The 16,570-nt window shown below is 46.9% G+C and overlaps 4 protein-coding genes across 4 annotated transcripts; 2 read left to right on the top strand and 2 right to left on the bottom strand.

Moving 5' to 3' along the window:
- Positions 1-2,197: 2,197 nt before the first annotated feature.
- Positions 2,198-2,532, bottom strand: N7539_008772 (uncharacterized protein; the record flags this gene model as incomplete). The annotated part of the gene is made up of 2 exons (XM_056938367.1): positions 2,198-2,265; positions 2,304-2,532. 2 exons carry the CDS (start codon positions 2,530-2,532, stop codon positions 2,198-2,200), a joined length of 297 nt encoding a protein of 98 aa, XP_056786375.1.
- Positions 2,533-3,872: 1,340 nt separating this feature from the next.
- Positions 3,873-5,924, top strand: N7539_008771 (uncharacterized protein; the record flags this gene model as incomplete). The annotated part of the gene is made up of 1 exon (XM_056938366.1): positions 3,873-5,924. The coding sequence occupies one exon, from the start codon at positions 3,873-3,875 to the stop codon at positions 5,922-5,924; it is 2,052 nt and encodes a 683-aa protein (XP_056786374.1).
- Positions 5,925-10,043: 4,119 nt separating this feature from the next.
- N7539_008770 (uncharacterized protein) lies at positions 10,044-11,550 on the bottom strand (the record flags this gene model as incomplete). The annotated part of the gene is made up of 4 exons (XM_056938365.1): positions 10,044-10,427; positions 10,478-10,621; positions 10,674-11,045; positions 11,095-11,550. The coding sequence occupies 4 exons, from the start codon at positions 11,548-11,550 to the stop codon at positions 10,044-10,046; spliced, it is 1,356 nt and encodes a 451-aa protein (XP_056786373.1).
- A 2,144-nt stretch (positions 11,551-13,694) lies between these two features.
- On the top strand, positions 13,695-15,869 carry N7539_008769 (dynamin family protein; the record flags this gene model as incomplete). The annotated part of the gene is made up of 3 exons (XM_056938364.1): positions 13,695-14,962; positions 14,998-15,553; positions 15,603-15,869. 3 exons carry the CDS (start codon positions 13,695-13,697, stop codon positions 15,867-15,869), a joined length of 2,091 nt encoding a protein of 696 aa, XP_056786372.1.
- Between the last annotated feature and the right edge of the window lie 701 nt (positions 15,870-16,570).

Genomic DNA, 16,570 nt, shown 5'->3' with positions numbered 1-16,570 from the left:
TATGCACAATAGCGCACCCAGTGGCAGGTTCAGTTGTAGTAGAATCTTTATTAAAGAGCCTTTGTAGCAATGGTACTGCGGCTCTACAGACTGCTCTTGAAAAATCATTTTCAGGCTGATTTGAAAGTTTCAGAAAGAATTTCAGCAAATTCTAGTCAGTCCTCAGATTCTTATTGTTATTAGCGAACAGAAAGAAACGGATTCTACACTGCAGGCCTTCACCGCAACTTGGCAGTCATCCCCATTCGGGGAATCTAATATTAAACAGTCTTAATTACTTGATCAAGGTCGGATCGACAGTTCGTTGGGCAAGCATGAAAATCGCCATTTGAGAAATATTGGTTGAAAGTCATTCGCGTCTTACATACTGGCTATCATCAAGGCCTGAATCAGAGATAAGTGAGAGGTGCAGGGAGTTAACTCACACTAATGTTCATCATCAAATACTCACCCTGCCAAAACCGACAGAATAATCAAAGGTGATTGGTCATATTTTATTACCCATCATTTGTGAAATTGCCATCAACAATAGATTGTTGAGCTAGGAGGTTTGCACCGAATGTTCCTGACTTTCTCAGTTCAAATTAAAACAAAATTCGTACAGATGTAAGATTCATTCCTGTGGCAAACAGCCACTTGAACTAACCACTTATCTTGGTTAGATAAATCCAGACGCGGCTCGATAGTTCTTCTCTTAGATGAAAAATGTGACGCCTCGAAAAAAGACCCCGTCAAGAGAACACTTCGGCATCATGTGTACGCAGATGAGAAGGTGGCGGAATGATAGAGCCAAAGAGGTAATTACAACACTCGCACAAAGACTTCGTCATGTTACGCCCAGTGGATAGAAAACAGACATCCGAAGTTTTGCTAAGCTTGTGTGAAGGATAGGTTGCCATTCGTCTCTTATAGAGCTCCTCACAGATGCGTACGTGATGCCAGACTCTACAAAGCTAGCGATCAGAAAAAAGCCGTCCAGTCGAGAACTTTACCGATTCGTATAGAAAAGACCACATCATCTTCACAAGGAATATTAGACTTGACTCAATTTTTGCGGGCAGTGCCCTTGATAATCAGTCACCAGGTTTCAGAAGCTAGGAAAGGCTAGAATTGTTCTATCACCTTCCCATCGCCCATGAATCGACAGACGGCGATCCCTTCCTATCACTTACAGTAACATTGCTGAAAACGTCTCCGTACTGCAGTGACCCGGAATAATGCCTTTCTGCCCTTCCCCAACATCGAAATGGTAACCATATGTTTCAAATGATCTCAGGTCGAAACGATGGGCCATGACGTAATTGCGGTTCAAGCAGCAGATGTATACTTGGTTCAATTGTATGAACCCGGGAGTGAGCGCATCCGTAAGTACAGTATGAGTAGATATAACCACTGTCATGCCCTCGGGGCCCTGTTCCAGATAGCTTGGTTGCTTCAACAGTCAACTCCATCATCCCCTGTCAGCGCTCGGTTACTGACTGCAGGCATATGTTTTGAAAGGTAAGCCAACTGTTACCCTTGTCGGAGCCAAGAACCACACCACCTCATACAGTTAATTCCTAGCTTTATCTCTGTTCAAGAATTTTCCTTACCTGGTGGACCTGACAGCGCTCGAGTTCGGCCATGATTCGCATACTGGCTCTGATGGAATGGTCATGCCCCGATCGATCGGACAAATAATGATAATGGACATACATGTAAGTTTTTCCGCTCCCCGTGGGCATCTTATCACCTCAGCATTGAACTTGAACAGTATTGACGTGCTGTGATATAGATCTTACCACAGCTATTATATTTGTCTTCATACTCAAATCAAACATTACAAGTTGGTAGCTGCGGGGCCGAATGTTGTCCATGTTACCGAAAATTGCATCTAAAGCACAATTGAGACTGAAGACCGGCGTGCTTGATTCCTTGCTTCTTTTTATATTGGAAGAGAATAAACACAACCGAACGTTGTAACGACACATTGGTGCCAAATTCTTGTGCTATGCAAAGGCTATTGAACCAATTATACCGTGCGACAGGGATCCAAGACAGCCTGTCAAATGTACGGTTCTCCCCATCGGCGCCTCTTCGAACCATCCCAAAATCCTGTTGTTCCTGGCGTTCTTCTTTCTTAATTATAATGTGTACTATTTCAGAGAATCGTGCGTCGTTTGCGTCAGGAATCTCCTCCAGTCCCATTAGATATATACTAGTCGGATGATGGGGATGATCCGCCCCCACACCAATTTTTTCCAATATTGCGCCCCGCGAGGTATGCTGCGGAGCTGATAATGTGAATGAGGTACTGAGCTCACCGTAAACTATATCCTGTAATCCAACTGTTTGATGGTTCTTGGCGGCCTCCCACGTCAACGACCTCCCCGCGTTGGTGGCCTCCCGCGTTGGTGGCCTCCCGCGTTGGTGGCCTCCCGCGTTGGTGGCCTCCCGCGTTGGTGGCCTCCCGCGTTGGTGGCCTTCCGCGTTGGTGGCCTTCCGCGTTGGTGGCCTTCCGCGTTGGTGGCCTTCCGCGTTGGTGGCCTGCATATTCATATTCTCGACATAGATCCTGGCCTGCTCTTATCTCCTATGTGTAGCATGATGCTAAACGCTTATTGGCATTCAACTCCTGCATTCCTCACTGTCACACATCACTTACCCATCTTTTCCTACAACTACCAATCCGGTTTTCCTATGGATATTGACTAATATTAATGGCCATATCGAGATCGGATCGGCGGTTCGTTCATCAGGCATGGAGGTGAGTTCTGTGAGGAATTGATGAGCAGCCTTGAGTTTTCCGGCTTTTGCCGACCCTCAATCCTCAAATTGAGAGTCAACCACGACCAAACAGATGAATGCTGAACATTTTTCTTCATCCAGAATACAGCGCGAGGCAATTCTGCACGCTCTTTTAGGGTTTCGTTTGTCTTGTGAGATCGAGTATTGTAATGCAATTCGTGAGTCTTTACGGTAGCAGCGGCCAAAAGCGTCGCAACAGGCGACATGTCTTCACAAACTCTGAGTCCATCCCGTGGCGAGCGGCCACTTGAGCCAGCTTGTCGTCTTTGCTTGCATTTATGACTTCAGACACGGCTCGATGCTTTTTCTTTTGGCTGAACAACGCCGCGGCTCGAAAAAAGCCCCATCGCAGCGAGAACTTCGCGATCATATACACGTAGACGGGTAGGTGGCGGAGTGATGAAGAGTGAGGTAAACTTCGCACAAAAACCCCGTCATATCGTGCCCGGTGGATTGAAAACAAAACATCCGAGCTTTCACTGAGCTTGTGCAAGGGAGAGGTTGCCATTCGCCTCTCTTGAAGCTCCTCGCGGATGCGCGCACGATGCCATGATCGTGAAAGCTGACGATCGAGAGAGAGCCGTCGTATCCAGCATTGTACCAATTTATGCAAAAAAGAATCGATCATCCTCAAAGACGCTTTCAATTCGGCTAGAGTTTTGTGATTAGCACCCTTGATAATCAGGCTCGAGAAGATAACATAAAGAAGGCTGGATGTTAAAGATTATACACCGCCTTTCCACCGCCTGCTGAATCGGGAGACAACAATGCCGACCTATCACATAGCAATGGTTCACATATCCCTGCACTACGGTGGCTCGAAATGGTGCCTTTTTCTGCTCCCCGTCCCCATCCCACCTGCACCTCACTGAAATGGTAATTGACCGACCCTTTGAAATTCTGGAAATGCTTCGGGTCGTTAGGAGAGCCCGATACCTGCTTGCGGCCTGATTAGAGGGAAGGATTGGGCAGAAGACCGACAAGCTCACCACGCCAATCCACAACAAAGGTCAGTAGAAGGAATAAATTTTATATAAAGTAGGTGCCAGCGGTCTTGCTTCCAATATGCCTTCCAGTAGCTAGCTATGTCTTCCCAGAACAAGAAAAGCACCGACAGTCCGAAAGCTGGTAGCCAGCAACCAAGCGTGATTGGGTTGTACGGCATACCTGGCTCGGGGAAAACCTTCATTTTGAATCATCTCAGACAAAATCTCGATCGTTCTTTCTTCACTTTCTACGAAGGGAGTGAGGTGATCTCCAGTGTGACGTCTGGTGGACTCGAAGCTTTTCAATATCTTGATGAGCATGAAAAGAATGAGAGGCGTCGAGAAGCCATTCTTCGAATACGCCGTGAATGTGTGAATAACTCCAAGATCGCCTTCGTGACCGGCCATTTCATGTTTTGGAAGGGTGACGAAGACACCGGCCAGGTGGCCTGTACGGAAAGTGACCTTGACACTTACACCCATATTTTGTACCTGGATACAGCCGTGGAGACAATCATCAACCGTCGGCAGGAGGATGAGAAGAGATTTCGGCCGATCGAATCTTTTGATCATCTGTCGAGATGGCAGGAATATGAGCGGAACCAGCTGCGCCGCTCGTGCTATCATCGCGGGATCCTATTCATCAATCTATCAAAGCATCTATCTGCTGCAGATAAGATTGTGGGACTCGTGAATTCCTTTCATCTGCGCACGGAAGAACATAACCGCTCATGTGCTTTGGGGGCCTTGGATCAATATATCTCGCACCAGCTTGAACGGCCAGAGACCGTACTTGTCCTAGATGCTGATAAAACCATTGCTGCAGCCGATGGCGGCGCGATGTTTTGGGAGCAGTTGAATGCTTTCGAGGCAAGGTCTACTAAGAAAAATCCTCTCTACGATATTTTCAGTGGACCTCTCGGCTATTCTTGGTCGTCGTTTGAACAAGCTACGTTATTAAACGAAGAGGCAGTCGACGATACTCGATTTGAAGAAGTCTGCCGACAAGTGGCATCCCGCATTACTCTTCATGCCGAGTTCAGTTCCCTTCTTGCGATGCTTCGAGTTCATCGGCACGTGTGCGCAATCGTCGTTACCTGTGGAATCGGACGCATTTGGGAGCTCGTGCTCCAGAAAGAAAATCTGTCGAAGCTAGTCCACGTATTTGGTGGAGGGCGGATTGGGAGCGGATTGGTTGTCACACCGGGTCTTAAGAAAGATCTTGTTCTGCGGCTTCGACAGTCTTACAACGCTTACACGTGGTCTTTCGGTGATAGCGTTGTCGACTTACCGATGATGCAAGAGGCAGATGAAGCCATTGTTGTGACGGGAGAACAGACAACCAGGAGCACGTCCATGGACAAGAGGCTTGAAGAGCTGGTTGGTGTCAATGGGTTCCAGCCTTGCCAGGTTACCCTGCCGCATCACGCTCCTCCTCGCGTTCTCACAAAACCACTTCCTGTCACGAATTTGACGGATACGAGCGTGATTCAATCCATTTTCACACGACACAATCGTCTTCGACGCATTGATATATCCCACGCAACAGAGAAAGCCACTGCCAGGCTTCTCATGACTCCCATGCGAGACTCGACTATCTCTGGTCCACGATTGCGAGACGCACACGAGGAGGTTGGTCGATACCTAGCCGTGGAGTATCTGACGGCTGTTGTTGGCCTAGAATCTTACCCCCTTCAACACGTCCAAGGTCATATCACCAACGGCTATCGCCTGTTCCGTGAGACAGAAACATTGATAGTCGCATTGATGCGTGGCGGCGAGCCAATGGCGCTGGGAATCAGTCAAGCATTTCCGAGTGCAATGTTTCTGCACGCACGGAAATTGCAAGACATCTGCGACAAGTCATTGGAGGGCATGGTCACTGTGATACTCGTAGATTCCGTGATTAATACGGGCAATACAATCCTCGAATTCGTCCGTCATATCCGCACTTTGCATGCCTCCATTCGTATCGTGGTCGCCGCAGGGGTGATCCAAGCAAGTTTGCTCCAGCGCAGCAGGATAGCGCAACAACTAGTTGCGTTCGAACAACTTACCTTTGTCGCTTTACGCATTTCCGAAAACAGCTACTCCGGGAAAGGTCCCACAGACACTGGGGCAAGATTATTCTGTACTGTGTCCCGGGAATGAGACTCCAGGGGCTAAATGATTTCTTTCCGAATCTGAGCCGAATGTCATTTTCATGCTTTAGTCAATCACTGCTTTCCAAATTAGGTTATACAAAATCTACCTTATGGAAAGCTCACACTTATTTCTTGGGTTCTGTCTTTTATCAGCTGTCTGTCCGTACGGGCTGATAAGTTAGAGAGCCCTATGAATTCGTCCAAAATGGAACCATAAATGATGACCCCAATATCAGTAACCATCGATTTAGGGGAAACAAGTTAGCGAGATTTTTGCCACCTATAGTTACCGCAAACCACCATATCTCTATGATTCACCTTGATGTAGGTCCCCGACTATTCAGAGGCTTCATATGACAGGGTCTACATATGAAGATGCAGTCGAGTGAACTATGATTGCGAGGCCCGGACTATGAGCTGGCTTGATCCTGCCAAGCCTGTCGGGAGCGCCTGTGATACACGTAATGAATCTCTCCATACTGTCGAAGGCAGACCTTCCAGGTGTCGCTAATATCTGCGCTTTGAGGAAGCTTCTTGTGGGAATCTCATTCGCCATGCCTGTGAGTGTTTTCTTATCATTCGGGCATTACACCAAAGCTCACCGTACCGCCCTGTTGACCCACACCTCTATCCACAATTGTAGCAGATTCCATGAGCACCAGTAGATCGACCAAGGAGTGAATGATTTGGTGACAGCTCTACGACCTTGGCAAGGTTTTAGAGGGACAATTTGTCATCAGCCTGCGTCGTCATGTCGTTATCAATAATACGGTCGTATGTTGGGGCGGTCCCACTACGGGAGCTTACAATACGGTCGGTCTCTTTGACCCTCACCAAAACACTGGTGCACGCCGCTGTTTCACAACAAATTGTTCCCCGGCGCACCGCAAGAATACTAAATCGGGTCGTTCTTCATATTTCTTCATCTAAGATGGCTTCGAGTAAACTTTTATCAAGCTCGCAGGTCCAAAAGTTTAATCACAGTGGTTTTCCTCAAGCTACCTAATCGAATCATACTGAGCTCTAGCGAGTAAGCACGCCCAGGCAGAATAAGAGACATGTCGCAGGGTCATGCATTACTATTGCACGTCGATCTTTGGTTGACCCTCAAATATTCGCGGCACTCCGAGGCTCGTAACAAATAAACACCGCGCCTTTGGAAGGTGGAAAGTAAACGTAATGCGGGACGCTCTAAACCAGAGAGAAATCGGACTTGCGATGTCTGTATGCATGTGGCGTGCCTCTTTCTGAGTGTCGTTGAGCACGAAGATAACTATCGAAGAAAGTCGAAGTTTCCTTTGCACTGGTGTTCTGGTCTGTGCCTATTTGTTCCTGAGGGCTGCCATTCTCGGCCCGGACGACATGTATACCGATCGGATGTGGAGCGTGTGGAGTATTCATATAGATAGACTGATGTGATTAGCCACATTCCGAGAGCCTCAGATGCCCAGCTCACCTTGCTAGCATTGACGATAGACCTGGTCGAGTGTTGGAGCAACGACCAGCCTTACAACCTTCACACAGCTGGTTGTCATGGGGTCCTTTGCTAGGACCAGAGAATACCAGAGACTGTACCTCGATTCCGCTCCATTTTTTCAGCCTGTAGGTCACTCTTTCCACATAACTTTCGCGGTCCAAGGTCAACTTCCCAATAGTTTTGCAGTATCTGCATCGTTTTTGATATACCCGTGCGTTATATTGCTGCTCAGGGTACAACCGAATGGTGATCGCAACTTTCTTGCTCGACCAACCGCGCGAGTGACATGCCTTGCCCGGGCAATCAAACCAGCCCATGATGTTAGTGTCTTTTTCGACGACGCGGTTCATCTCGTCGTCGATGTCCAGGAGTTTCATTTGAAGTCCTTCCTCATTGAGGATTTGTAGAACGTCTTGGTGGAGGCTTGGGTGAAGCGACCACAGTTTTGCGGCTCTGCGTCTTTTGCGTGTCATCTCAAATGTTTGATGTCAGTCGTGGGAATCCGTCAATTTTATCGATAGAGGATGCACTTAGCGCAGAGCCGTGGTCTTGAGATGATCTTCAGAGGTAGATATGCTTTTTTATGAAAGGTCTACCTCGCTTCATACTAAAAACAGCAGTCTCTAGCAAACATACCTTCATGCAGTAGCGCAACCTAATTAGTCGATGTGTATTGGCAAATCTTGGCTAAGATAAGGATTATGGGTCTTGGCGGATGTACCTCGTAACTAGTTAGTTAGTTAACTAACGTACTTACCGCTTGATCGGGTCACCCGGTTGAGCGGGTCACCCAAAACACCATACAAAATGGGATATTTCGCCACTTCAAATTTCAACGCTTAAGGCTGATTATAAGATCTTGCGATACCCCAATATTAAATATATCCTACTAGTTATTTTTAGGTGCCCCACAAACAATTGACGGTTTGATTTTATGGATATATATTTCAACATCACTCGATCGGATCGTATTTTTGGTAATACAGGTAAATAATCAATTTTTGAACATGGAAACCGTACTATGCTAATTTTTATGATAGTAGATCATAGCATACTTAGAATCAGGCAAAATGATATTCTCGTTGCTGATATATGATGACTTAAAAAATCGCGTTTAGTATGGTGCTTTGGGGTGACCCGGTCAAGCGGGAATTACGTTAGTTAGTTATGGGTCAACTTGGATCAGTCAGCAGCCTGAGATAGGACAATGTGACCAGGCAAGATAATTGTGCTACGACGGTGTGTGGAAATCACGTGATTCGTCATATCTTCGGCTATGATAAGCAAGTAACGTGATGTGAGCGGATCATACCGAAACATATGAACCGATCATAGCCCGAGCAGTGTGTTCCGAGAATGAATTGATTCTCTCAATCCATTGAAAAGCGCAGATGAAGTCACTACCCTCCTTCTCTCAATATCTCTAGACTTCTTGGACGTGCACAATCGATTTCGATTTCTCTTACTTGTTGCCCGTACTTTTAGTTCACGACCCATAAGCGGTGGCGATGCTGCGGGAGTAATAACTTTTGTAGTAACATGTGTGAATGAATCAGACAAATTGCATATTGTTACGGGGGTAATTCTATGAGCAGTGGGCACTTCACAGTTCAGCTTTTAGACAATCTAGCCTTTAGCTAGGAGACTTGCTTGGTGATAGAAGTTGGTATTTATCCTCTTGACGAGCACCTCGAGCACGTCCTGCAAGAACCTCAACAAAATCAAACCCGCAGTAAGGCTCTACGAAGCGACTGCACGATTAAGAGAGACTCTTGGGGTTCGCAGATGGAATGAGGGAAGTAAAGTCCGTGGACGTTTTAACCCTCAGTAATTGGTTGGCACCGCATAACGACAGTGTTCTGATACTATTCATAGTGATAGAAAAAGAAAATTGCCGTGTGGGGCTAATGAAGGATCAGAGCGCTGAGCTCGAGCACTGATCGTACTGTAATGCATGTTGAAGATAATACTATGAGCCACATAAGTCCATCGCATCATTGCAATGAGATTAACACATTGCGTGGATATGACGATATAAAGGTCTACAAGACTCTCAAATAGATGTAGTCCGGAGCGTATATGAAGGGTGTAGGCTCCGAGACTTAGGGTTCACCCGCGTAATTATAAGTGATCGACGTACTACCCCGTTATCCAGCTATCGGGAGGGATGTCAAACAGCCATACAGCCATGAAAATCAATGAGTCAGGGTCGGCCAGTTTCGACTCGAGTAAATGGTCTACAGGCGCCGGATCACCATCTCGTGCGACGTACGAGAGCGCCATTCGTCCATTATCATCTGTCACATCATGATCAACGCCCAGGGAAGAATCCGGGGCGTTAATAGTAATGATATGTTCACGTGTAGGAGCGATAATCAGTAGTGAGCTACACCTGGACGGCGGTAAGATTCCAGCTCTATGTGAGAGCCAATGATGCAATGTTGCTTTTTAACCGAAGGTTGCAGCCCAAAACATATCGCGTTATGAAAAATGTACATGCCGACAGAAGACAACTGTCTTCGAATGCGAGCCTCATTGTCAAAGACACCTTGATAGACAGTTTCAGGTGGATAAAACACTCTTCCCGCCATCTTCTGTAAGCCTGCCTCGCACCTTGATAGTCATATAGCCGGAGCCTAGTCTGACCATTTATTGCTCAGCCTCTTTGGATACGATACTCAGCATGGCCCCCGGCGAAAAGAGCAGAGCCTCGCCCACTTTAAGGTTGACGATCCGGTGAAAGATAGAGAGCCTTGTTGGAATATCGAGGAGTGCCTGCTCATCTTTTGCCTGACTGTCTTTCGCTGCATGTAGATTCAAGGCTGCCGCAGCCACGTGAGATTGTAAAGCACGAACCCATGCAGGCGATGAGAATCGATGGACAATAGCGACAGAGCATAGATCGAGAAGATCGCTGGAGATGGTTGGCTCCTGAGTTGAAACAAAGATGCGAGCGCCGAGGTGACGTTGTAATCGAACAGTGGAGAGAAGGGTGTCTGTAAAATTCTGGGCTTCGACAGAGTCCTTCATATACTACGTGACGAATAAGTAGGACGAAGACACCTTGGGAGTATCATTCATACCTTGTGGGCCTCATCAAGGGCGACGATCCTACCAATCCTGGTATCTTGTTCCATAAAGATTCCAAAACAAACGTTAAAAAGGCTGCAGGCGGTATCAGGGGAAACACAAGGACAGGAGAGATCAACGATTGTCAACTGCGAGGCCTGAATCACATGTAAGCTCAAGTGGCCCAGAGGTGCGTTTTGAATACAGTACCTTGGGGACCCAGATTGAACCTCCATCATGGGGTTTTGCCTTCGTTCCCTTAACTTTATAATCCGTCCTTGCTTGGTTGGGGGGCATGAAGCTCTCGAGAATATCCAACCTTTGCTTCAAGGGCTCCATTTGACTAGTCAGCAGCCCAGAACCGAGTACTCTGCTCTTGAAATCTTGATAATTGAACAGACATCCTGTGCTTTGTTGTAGCAGACGCATCTCTCGCAGTATCCGTTGAACAGTCTGCAAGTATAATGGGCCAGCGCCGCTATCCCGGGCAACTGACATGAGATCCAGCATTCGTTTGGTGTTCAGATGAGACTGATCAATCTGTAAAGGCTGCACCTCGATGTTGAATCTTGAGTAGGTACCCTGTAGCATTGTAAGCGGTGTGAGCTTCAGTAATGCATGTCCCCCTTACCTTGATAGTCCGAAGGTTGGTTGGAGCACAAAGTACTCTGACCTTCAGATTGGGATGAGACGACAGAAAGGCAGCTTCACAAGGCGACCCACCGCCATCACAGATAAACGCATCATAATGAAATACGACAGCTGTCAAGGGGCTCAACAGCCTGCCAGCTTTGGATGGAATCAAGCACCCTTCTAGCAAACAAGATAGCGTGTGACTCTTTCCGGATCCCTGGGATCCGCAAATGAACACGCTCGAAGGTGATGAAACGTTAAAAAACAACCGGGGGTCATTTTTCGTCAGTTCATCGTCCTTGGTGGAGTATATAGGTGTATCGATTCTCTTCACGCCCCCTAGAAGTCCATATTGCGTAGGGCCGAGCGACGGTTGGTTGAGAACCGGACCAGTCAGTACGGGGGCAAGAAGTACTTCGTCAGACTGGCCATCGGATTCTTCAAGTTTCAACAAACTCAAGTGATGAGCGAAGTCTCGAAATTTATGTTGTTAGGACTTTTATTGGAATGTGTCGAGATGAAAAAGTGAAATCAGCCAAATACATACCAGCATGGTCTCCTCTATACAAGGGTGATGACATGTTCAAGTTGTGTCCTTAACAGAACTCTCCCCAGTATGATCCTGATACCTATCTCTTATGTACGAAATTTCATTCCACCCACTGAGTCACAGTAGCGGTATGTCTTGAAGCAGGTTTGCATCTTTAGGCCATCGTTACTGATCCGGAACTTGTCAGCAGGAGATGCTCTTCGAAGTGCCGATTCTGCGATACTATGCAAAAGACAAAAATGTGAAGTGACCTCATGCTCAGCTTTACACCTTCAAGAAGTCTGACCATTTCCAGTACGTACATACTTGTCTATGCACAGCTTCGGAAATACATGATTCGCTTCTTTGAACCTTCTTACGGACAGAGCGTCCCAGATAGGACTAGCCTTACTGTGACGATAGGGCCTACAGCCAGACAAGATAAATCTCAATTTATTCGAGCATCAATCTCTAAGCCAGGCGTCTTCTTACAATACGATAATTAATCAAAGCTCTCGACTGCTACTCCTGAGTATAGATTATATCCGCCCGCGCGATTACAGCATTCACTGGATTCAGCGAAACGCCGTAAAGATGATAGATCCCGTTTGACTCTTTCCTTTTATTCGCTCTTTCACTGCAATTCTTCGCGCTGAAACAATCTGCTTAGCTAGAGCTGAGTTGAAGAAGATGTCACGTTGACCTCGTTTCTCGCTCGTCGAGCTACTCGGATTTGACAATTTATCTGTTTCTCTATTAGCTAAACGAATGAAAATGACATACAGGACCCATCGGAGAATCTAGAGGTATCATCCGCATTGGGAAGATACGCTTCCAAGGAAAACATTTCACAGGGCCATGACCGTTCCGTGTGATAAGCTGCGACTTCGCTCAAATATAGCATAATTAGAATCGCATGACTTTCGAGTTAGGCGTGACAAGCGCCTTGCACTTAGCTCTACCTTATTCAATTGTCAATTTTTGGGTCACGCTAGTGGGTGGGTCGGGCTTTTACTATGTAACAGAAGGAGGACCGATGACGGCCAGGGGACATGTCCGCAATGATGGTGAAAATTATCATACTTGGTCTCTAGACAGGCTAGTAGATGAGCCATAGCATTCACTGCCACAGCTGTATTTGATTATATATTTGACTAGAACAAAAACCTTCATACAACGTATAATTTGCTAGAAAATTGTTGAGCTCAGGATTGACCTGTCACAACGTGTCAAGAGACAGAGAAGTTGCCTCGTTTGCAGTACCAACCTAGAAACAGAGACAACATAATCTAACCTTGAGTCAATATATTTCAATCAAGTGACCGGGACTGTCATCGGTCTTCCGGACGTCCGCCCTCGCATGCCAGATCTTTTTCCTCTCACGTGAAGCTATCTGGGTGAGCAATCAGAACAGAAAGTAGCGGGGAGAAGAAATGCCTACGTAAGTTGAGGATCAGGAATGCGCTATTCCAGAACTGGTGGTTTCACGCGGGAAATTCGTAACTCCCAAAACGGGCATAGTTTCAATCACGTTTGAAAAGTACGTTGATTCTGTAAAGAAGCCCGTGGTCTCAATTTGAGATACATTCCACAAAGCCCATAAGCACTTCTACTTGATTTCTGATGTTCTACTATCGCAGGCTTGTAACTCAATATATAGGCATTATGTACTTAGGGAAATTTATGAAGATTTGAAATAATAAAATCAAGAGAGACGATAAGATCTGTCGGAAAGAGGTTAGTACAAGGTGGTGGAGAGTACGGGGCGTGGTAAGTACTGTGTGAGAACATTTCATAAGCAAGGGCTATCGCACAATATTTCTAAGAATTACCTATCCGTAAATGTCTGGCTTTTTATGTTCATGGGCACACGTGTCATCATTGGCTGAGCTGACAATAATGTAGCACAGGCTCATTCTAGAGCATGTTAGGGATACACCCGCCGCTGAGCTGTTTGGAAAGTCGTCGCGGGAGAGGACAATAAATATGTTGTCCCGACGCTGATATTACACCAAAGTATGGTATCCCAAACCTCCAACTCTTACGTTTGAAATCATCTATCCTCCAATATGGTCCTGACAAGATTCAACACCCATGCCTTGAAGGATCTGTGTTCCGAAGAACAGCTAGAACTCCTCAACTCGATCGACACTCTTCGTTCTCAAGGCATTGATCACTATGTCTCACTACCACAGATAATAGTCTGTGGTGACCAGTCTTCCGGAAAAAGCTCGGTTCTGGAGGCCATTTCCGGTGTTAGCTTTCCCGTCAAGAGCAACTTATGCACTCGATTTCCGACCGAGCTCGTTCTCCGAAAGCACCCACGAGTGGGGGTTCGTGTATCTATCGTCCCCCATCAAACCCGCAGTGAGGTTGAGCAACGATCCCTGGGTGATTTTTGCGAACAACTTGACAGCTTTGAAGGTCTGCCGATGTTGATGGAGAAGGCGAAGGGAGCCATGGGAATAAACACTCGCGGCAAAGCATTCTCCAATGACTTGTTGCGAGTCGAGGTGTCCGGACCAGACCGTCCTCATCTGACCATTGTTGACCTCCCGGGGTTGATCCACTCAGAAACCAAACAACAGTCGGCAACAGATATCCAGCTTGTTCAGGAGGTAGTTCAGTCCTACATGCAGGAACCACGCAGCATTATACTTGCTGTTGTGTCTGCGAAGAATGATTTTGCGAATCAAATTGTCCTCAAACTGGCGCGAAGCGCGGATAAACTCGGAACTCGGACGCTTGGTATCATCACAAAACCTGATACACTGGCTGCTGGTTCGGAAAGCGAAGCAATGTTCGTCTCACTGGCGAAGAACTTAGATGTGGAGTTTCGGCTTGGGTGGCATGTGTTGAGGAACATGGATATGGACCACGGGCAATCGACCCGAGAGCAGCGCGACGTTGAGGAATTCAGATTCTTCTCTCAAGGCATTTGGAAAGACTTACCGAGATCGATTGTGGGTATTACCACTTTGCGAGGCCGGCTGAGTACGGTGCTCCTTTCGCAGATTGCTAGGGAGCTGTCAAGCCTCATTGGAGAAATTGAAGATAAAGCCGGCCAATGCAAGACACGCCTGCGACAGCTCGGCGAGCCTCGAGTAAGCATTGACGAACAGAAGTCCTATTTGATGAACATAGCGCAGTGTGTTCAGGAACTGGTCAAAGCAGCTGTCGACGGCACGTACAACGACAATTTCTTCGGTGACGCTTACTCGTCCAGTGGGTATCAGAAGAGAATCCGAGCCATCATGCAAAACTCAAACGAGGTGTTTGCCAATGATATTGACCAAACTGGCCATCAGCGTCGTATAGTTGAAGCTGATGGGCAACAGTCTCCGGCTAAGCATCAAGTTGACATTACCCGAGAGGAATATATCGAGCATATCTGCCATCTCCTCAAGAGAACCAGGGGCGCGAGCTCCCTGGGACTTTCAACCCCATGATCGTTCGTGATCTGTTTCTAGAACAATGTTCTCCGTGGGAGAGAATCACCTACCGCCATACTGATAGCCTTTGGGCCGCTGCTCAAGAATTTCTGATTCTTGTGGTCAAACATACCTCGGACGAGGCCACCTCAGCGGCGCTGATTAGGGAGATCATTTATCCAGCCTGCGACTCTATTAAACAGGAGATGAGCGTCAAGGTCAAGGAGCTTCTTCAACCTCACCAGATTGGCCATCCGATCACCTACAACCACTTCTTTACTGAAAACTTACAGAAAGTTCGAACGGCACGGCAGAGAACTAATATAGCCACAACTCTCCAGCAGTTTTTTGGCGTAAGCTCTATAAAACAGTCTTGTTATATGGATACAACAATTAAACTGGAGGACCTCCTCACGCTGCTCACACAACATTCAGAGCCTGACATGGTTCGTTACGCATCGGTCGAGGCATTAGATTGCATGCTTGCCTACTACAAGGTGATTTATGCCCACGCCCCATCGCGTACATGATATTGACTTGAGACAGGTAGCATTGAAGCGATTCGTGGACGACATTGCCAACGAAGTTGTAGAGGGCAAGCTTGCGGCTTCCCTTTCGCGCATTTTGTCTCCAGTGACAGTGTTCGACATGTCCACAGATCTGGTCAGAAGGATTGCTGGCGAGTCAGAAGAAAATCAAAACATTCGTGCGCAGCTTCGCAAGGAGCTTAGTGTCTTGCAGAAGGGCCTTGAGACCTGCAAAGAGTTTGTCAAATTGAGAAAAGACGGTATGATTCCTCAGTCTCAACATTGATATTCTTACACGAGACCTTAATAACTTTCTAAGGTCATGGCCTCACGAATGCTCGGGATCTATCAAGGCAAAGCAGAATTGAATCGCTGCAGGAAGTAGCGACGCTGGATACAGAGAGATCTAATATTTCCGATCCATCAACTGATACGCCAAACTCACCTGAGATACCTGACGAAACGGTTGATGAAAATCTATTTCCTAACGTTGAGGCTGTGAGTCCAAGCCTCGAGCCAGTGGACGTGGTTCCTGCGCCCGTTGAAGAAATTGCAATCTTAAGCGACCATGAACCCGCGACAAAAAGGAAGATGAAGAAGAAGGTGAAGCGGTCTAAGGTTTCTGCTCAGTCTGGCGGGACGTGAGTGGCCTCTGGTCCAAGGAGCTTTGATGTTTTCTCAATCAAAATGGATCCAACTCAAACGCGGTCACATTTTTCACTTCGGGAGACCAGCACTACTTAAGCATCTTTAGGAGAATGGGCCACATTCTCTCAGTTCAGCTTAACTTAACAACCACGATCACTTTGCCATGAACAATGTGTCACCGCATAGCTGTGTCAGGATTAGAGGTATAGCAGTAGAGAATCTAATGGCTCTTTACATCACTGGATTTCAATGAACGTATCATATTCGCGCAGTCCAGACGACGCATTTTTTCCATGAGAATTTCATACCAGAAAACATTTCGTGAGGATGATTTCATTA

The sequence above is a fragment of the Penicillium diatomitis genome (genome assembly GCF_028827545.1).
Source record: "Penicillium diatomitis strain IBT 30728 chromosome Unknown utg000014l_segment0_segment0, whole genome shotgun sequence".
In the NCBI taxonomy this organism is placed as follows: Eukaryota; Fungi; Ascomycota; class Eurotiomycetes; order Eurotiales; family Aspergillaceae; genus Penicillium; species Penicillium diatomitis.
This window is presented reverse-complemented; position numbering and strand designations above follow the sequence as displayed.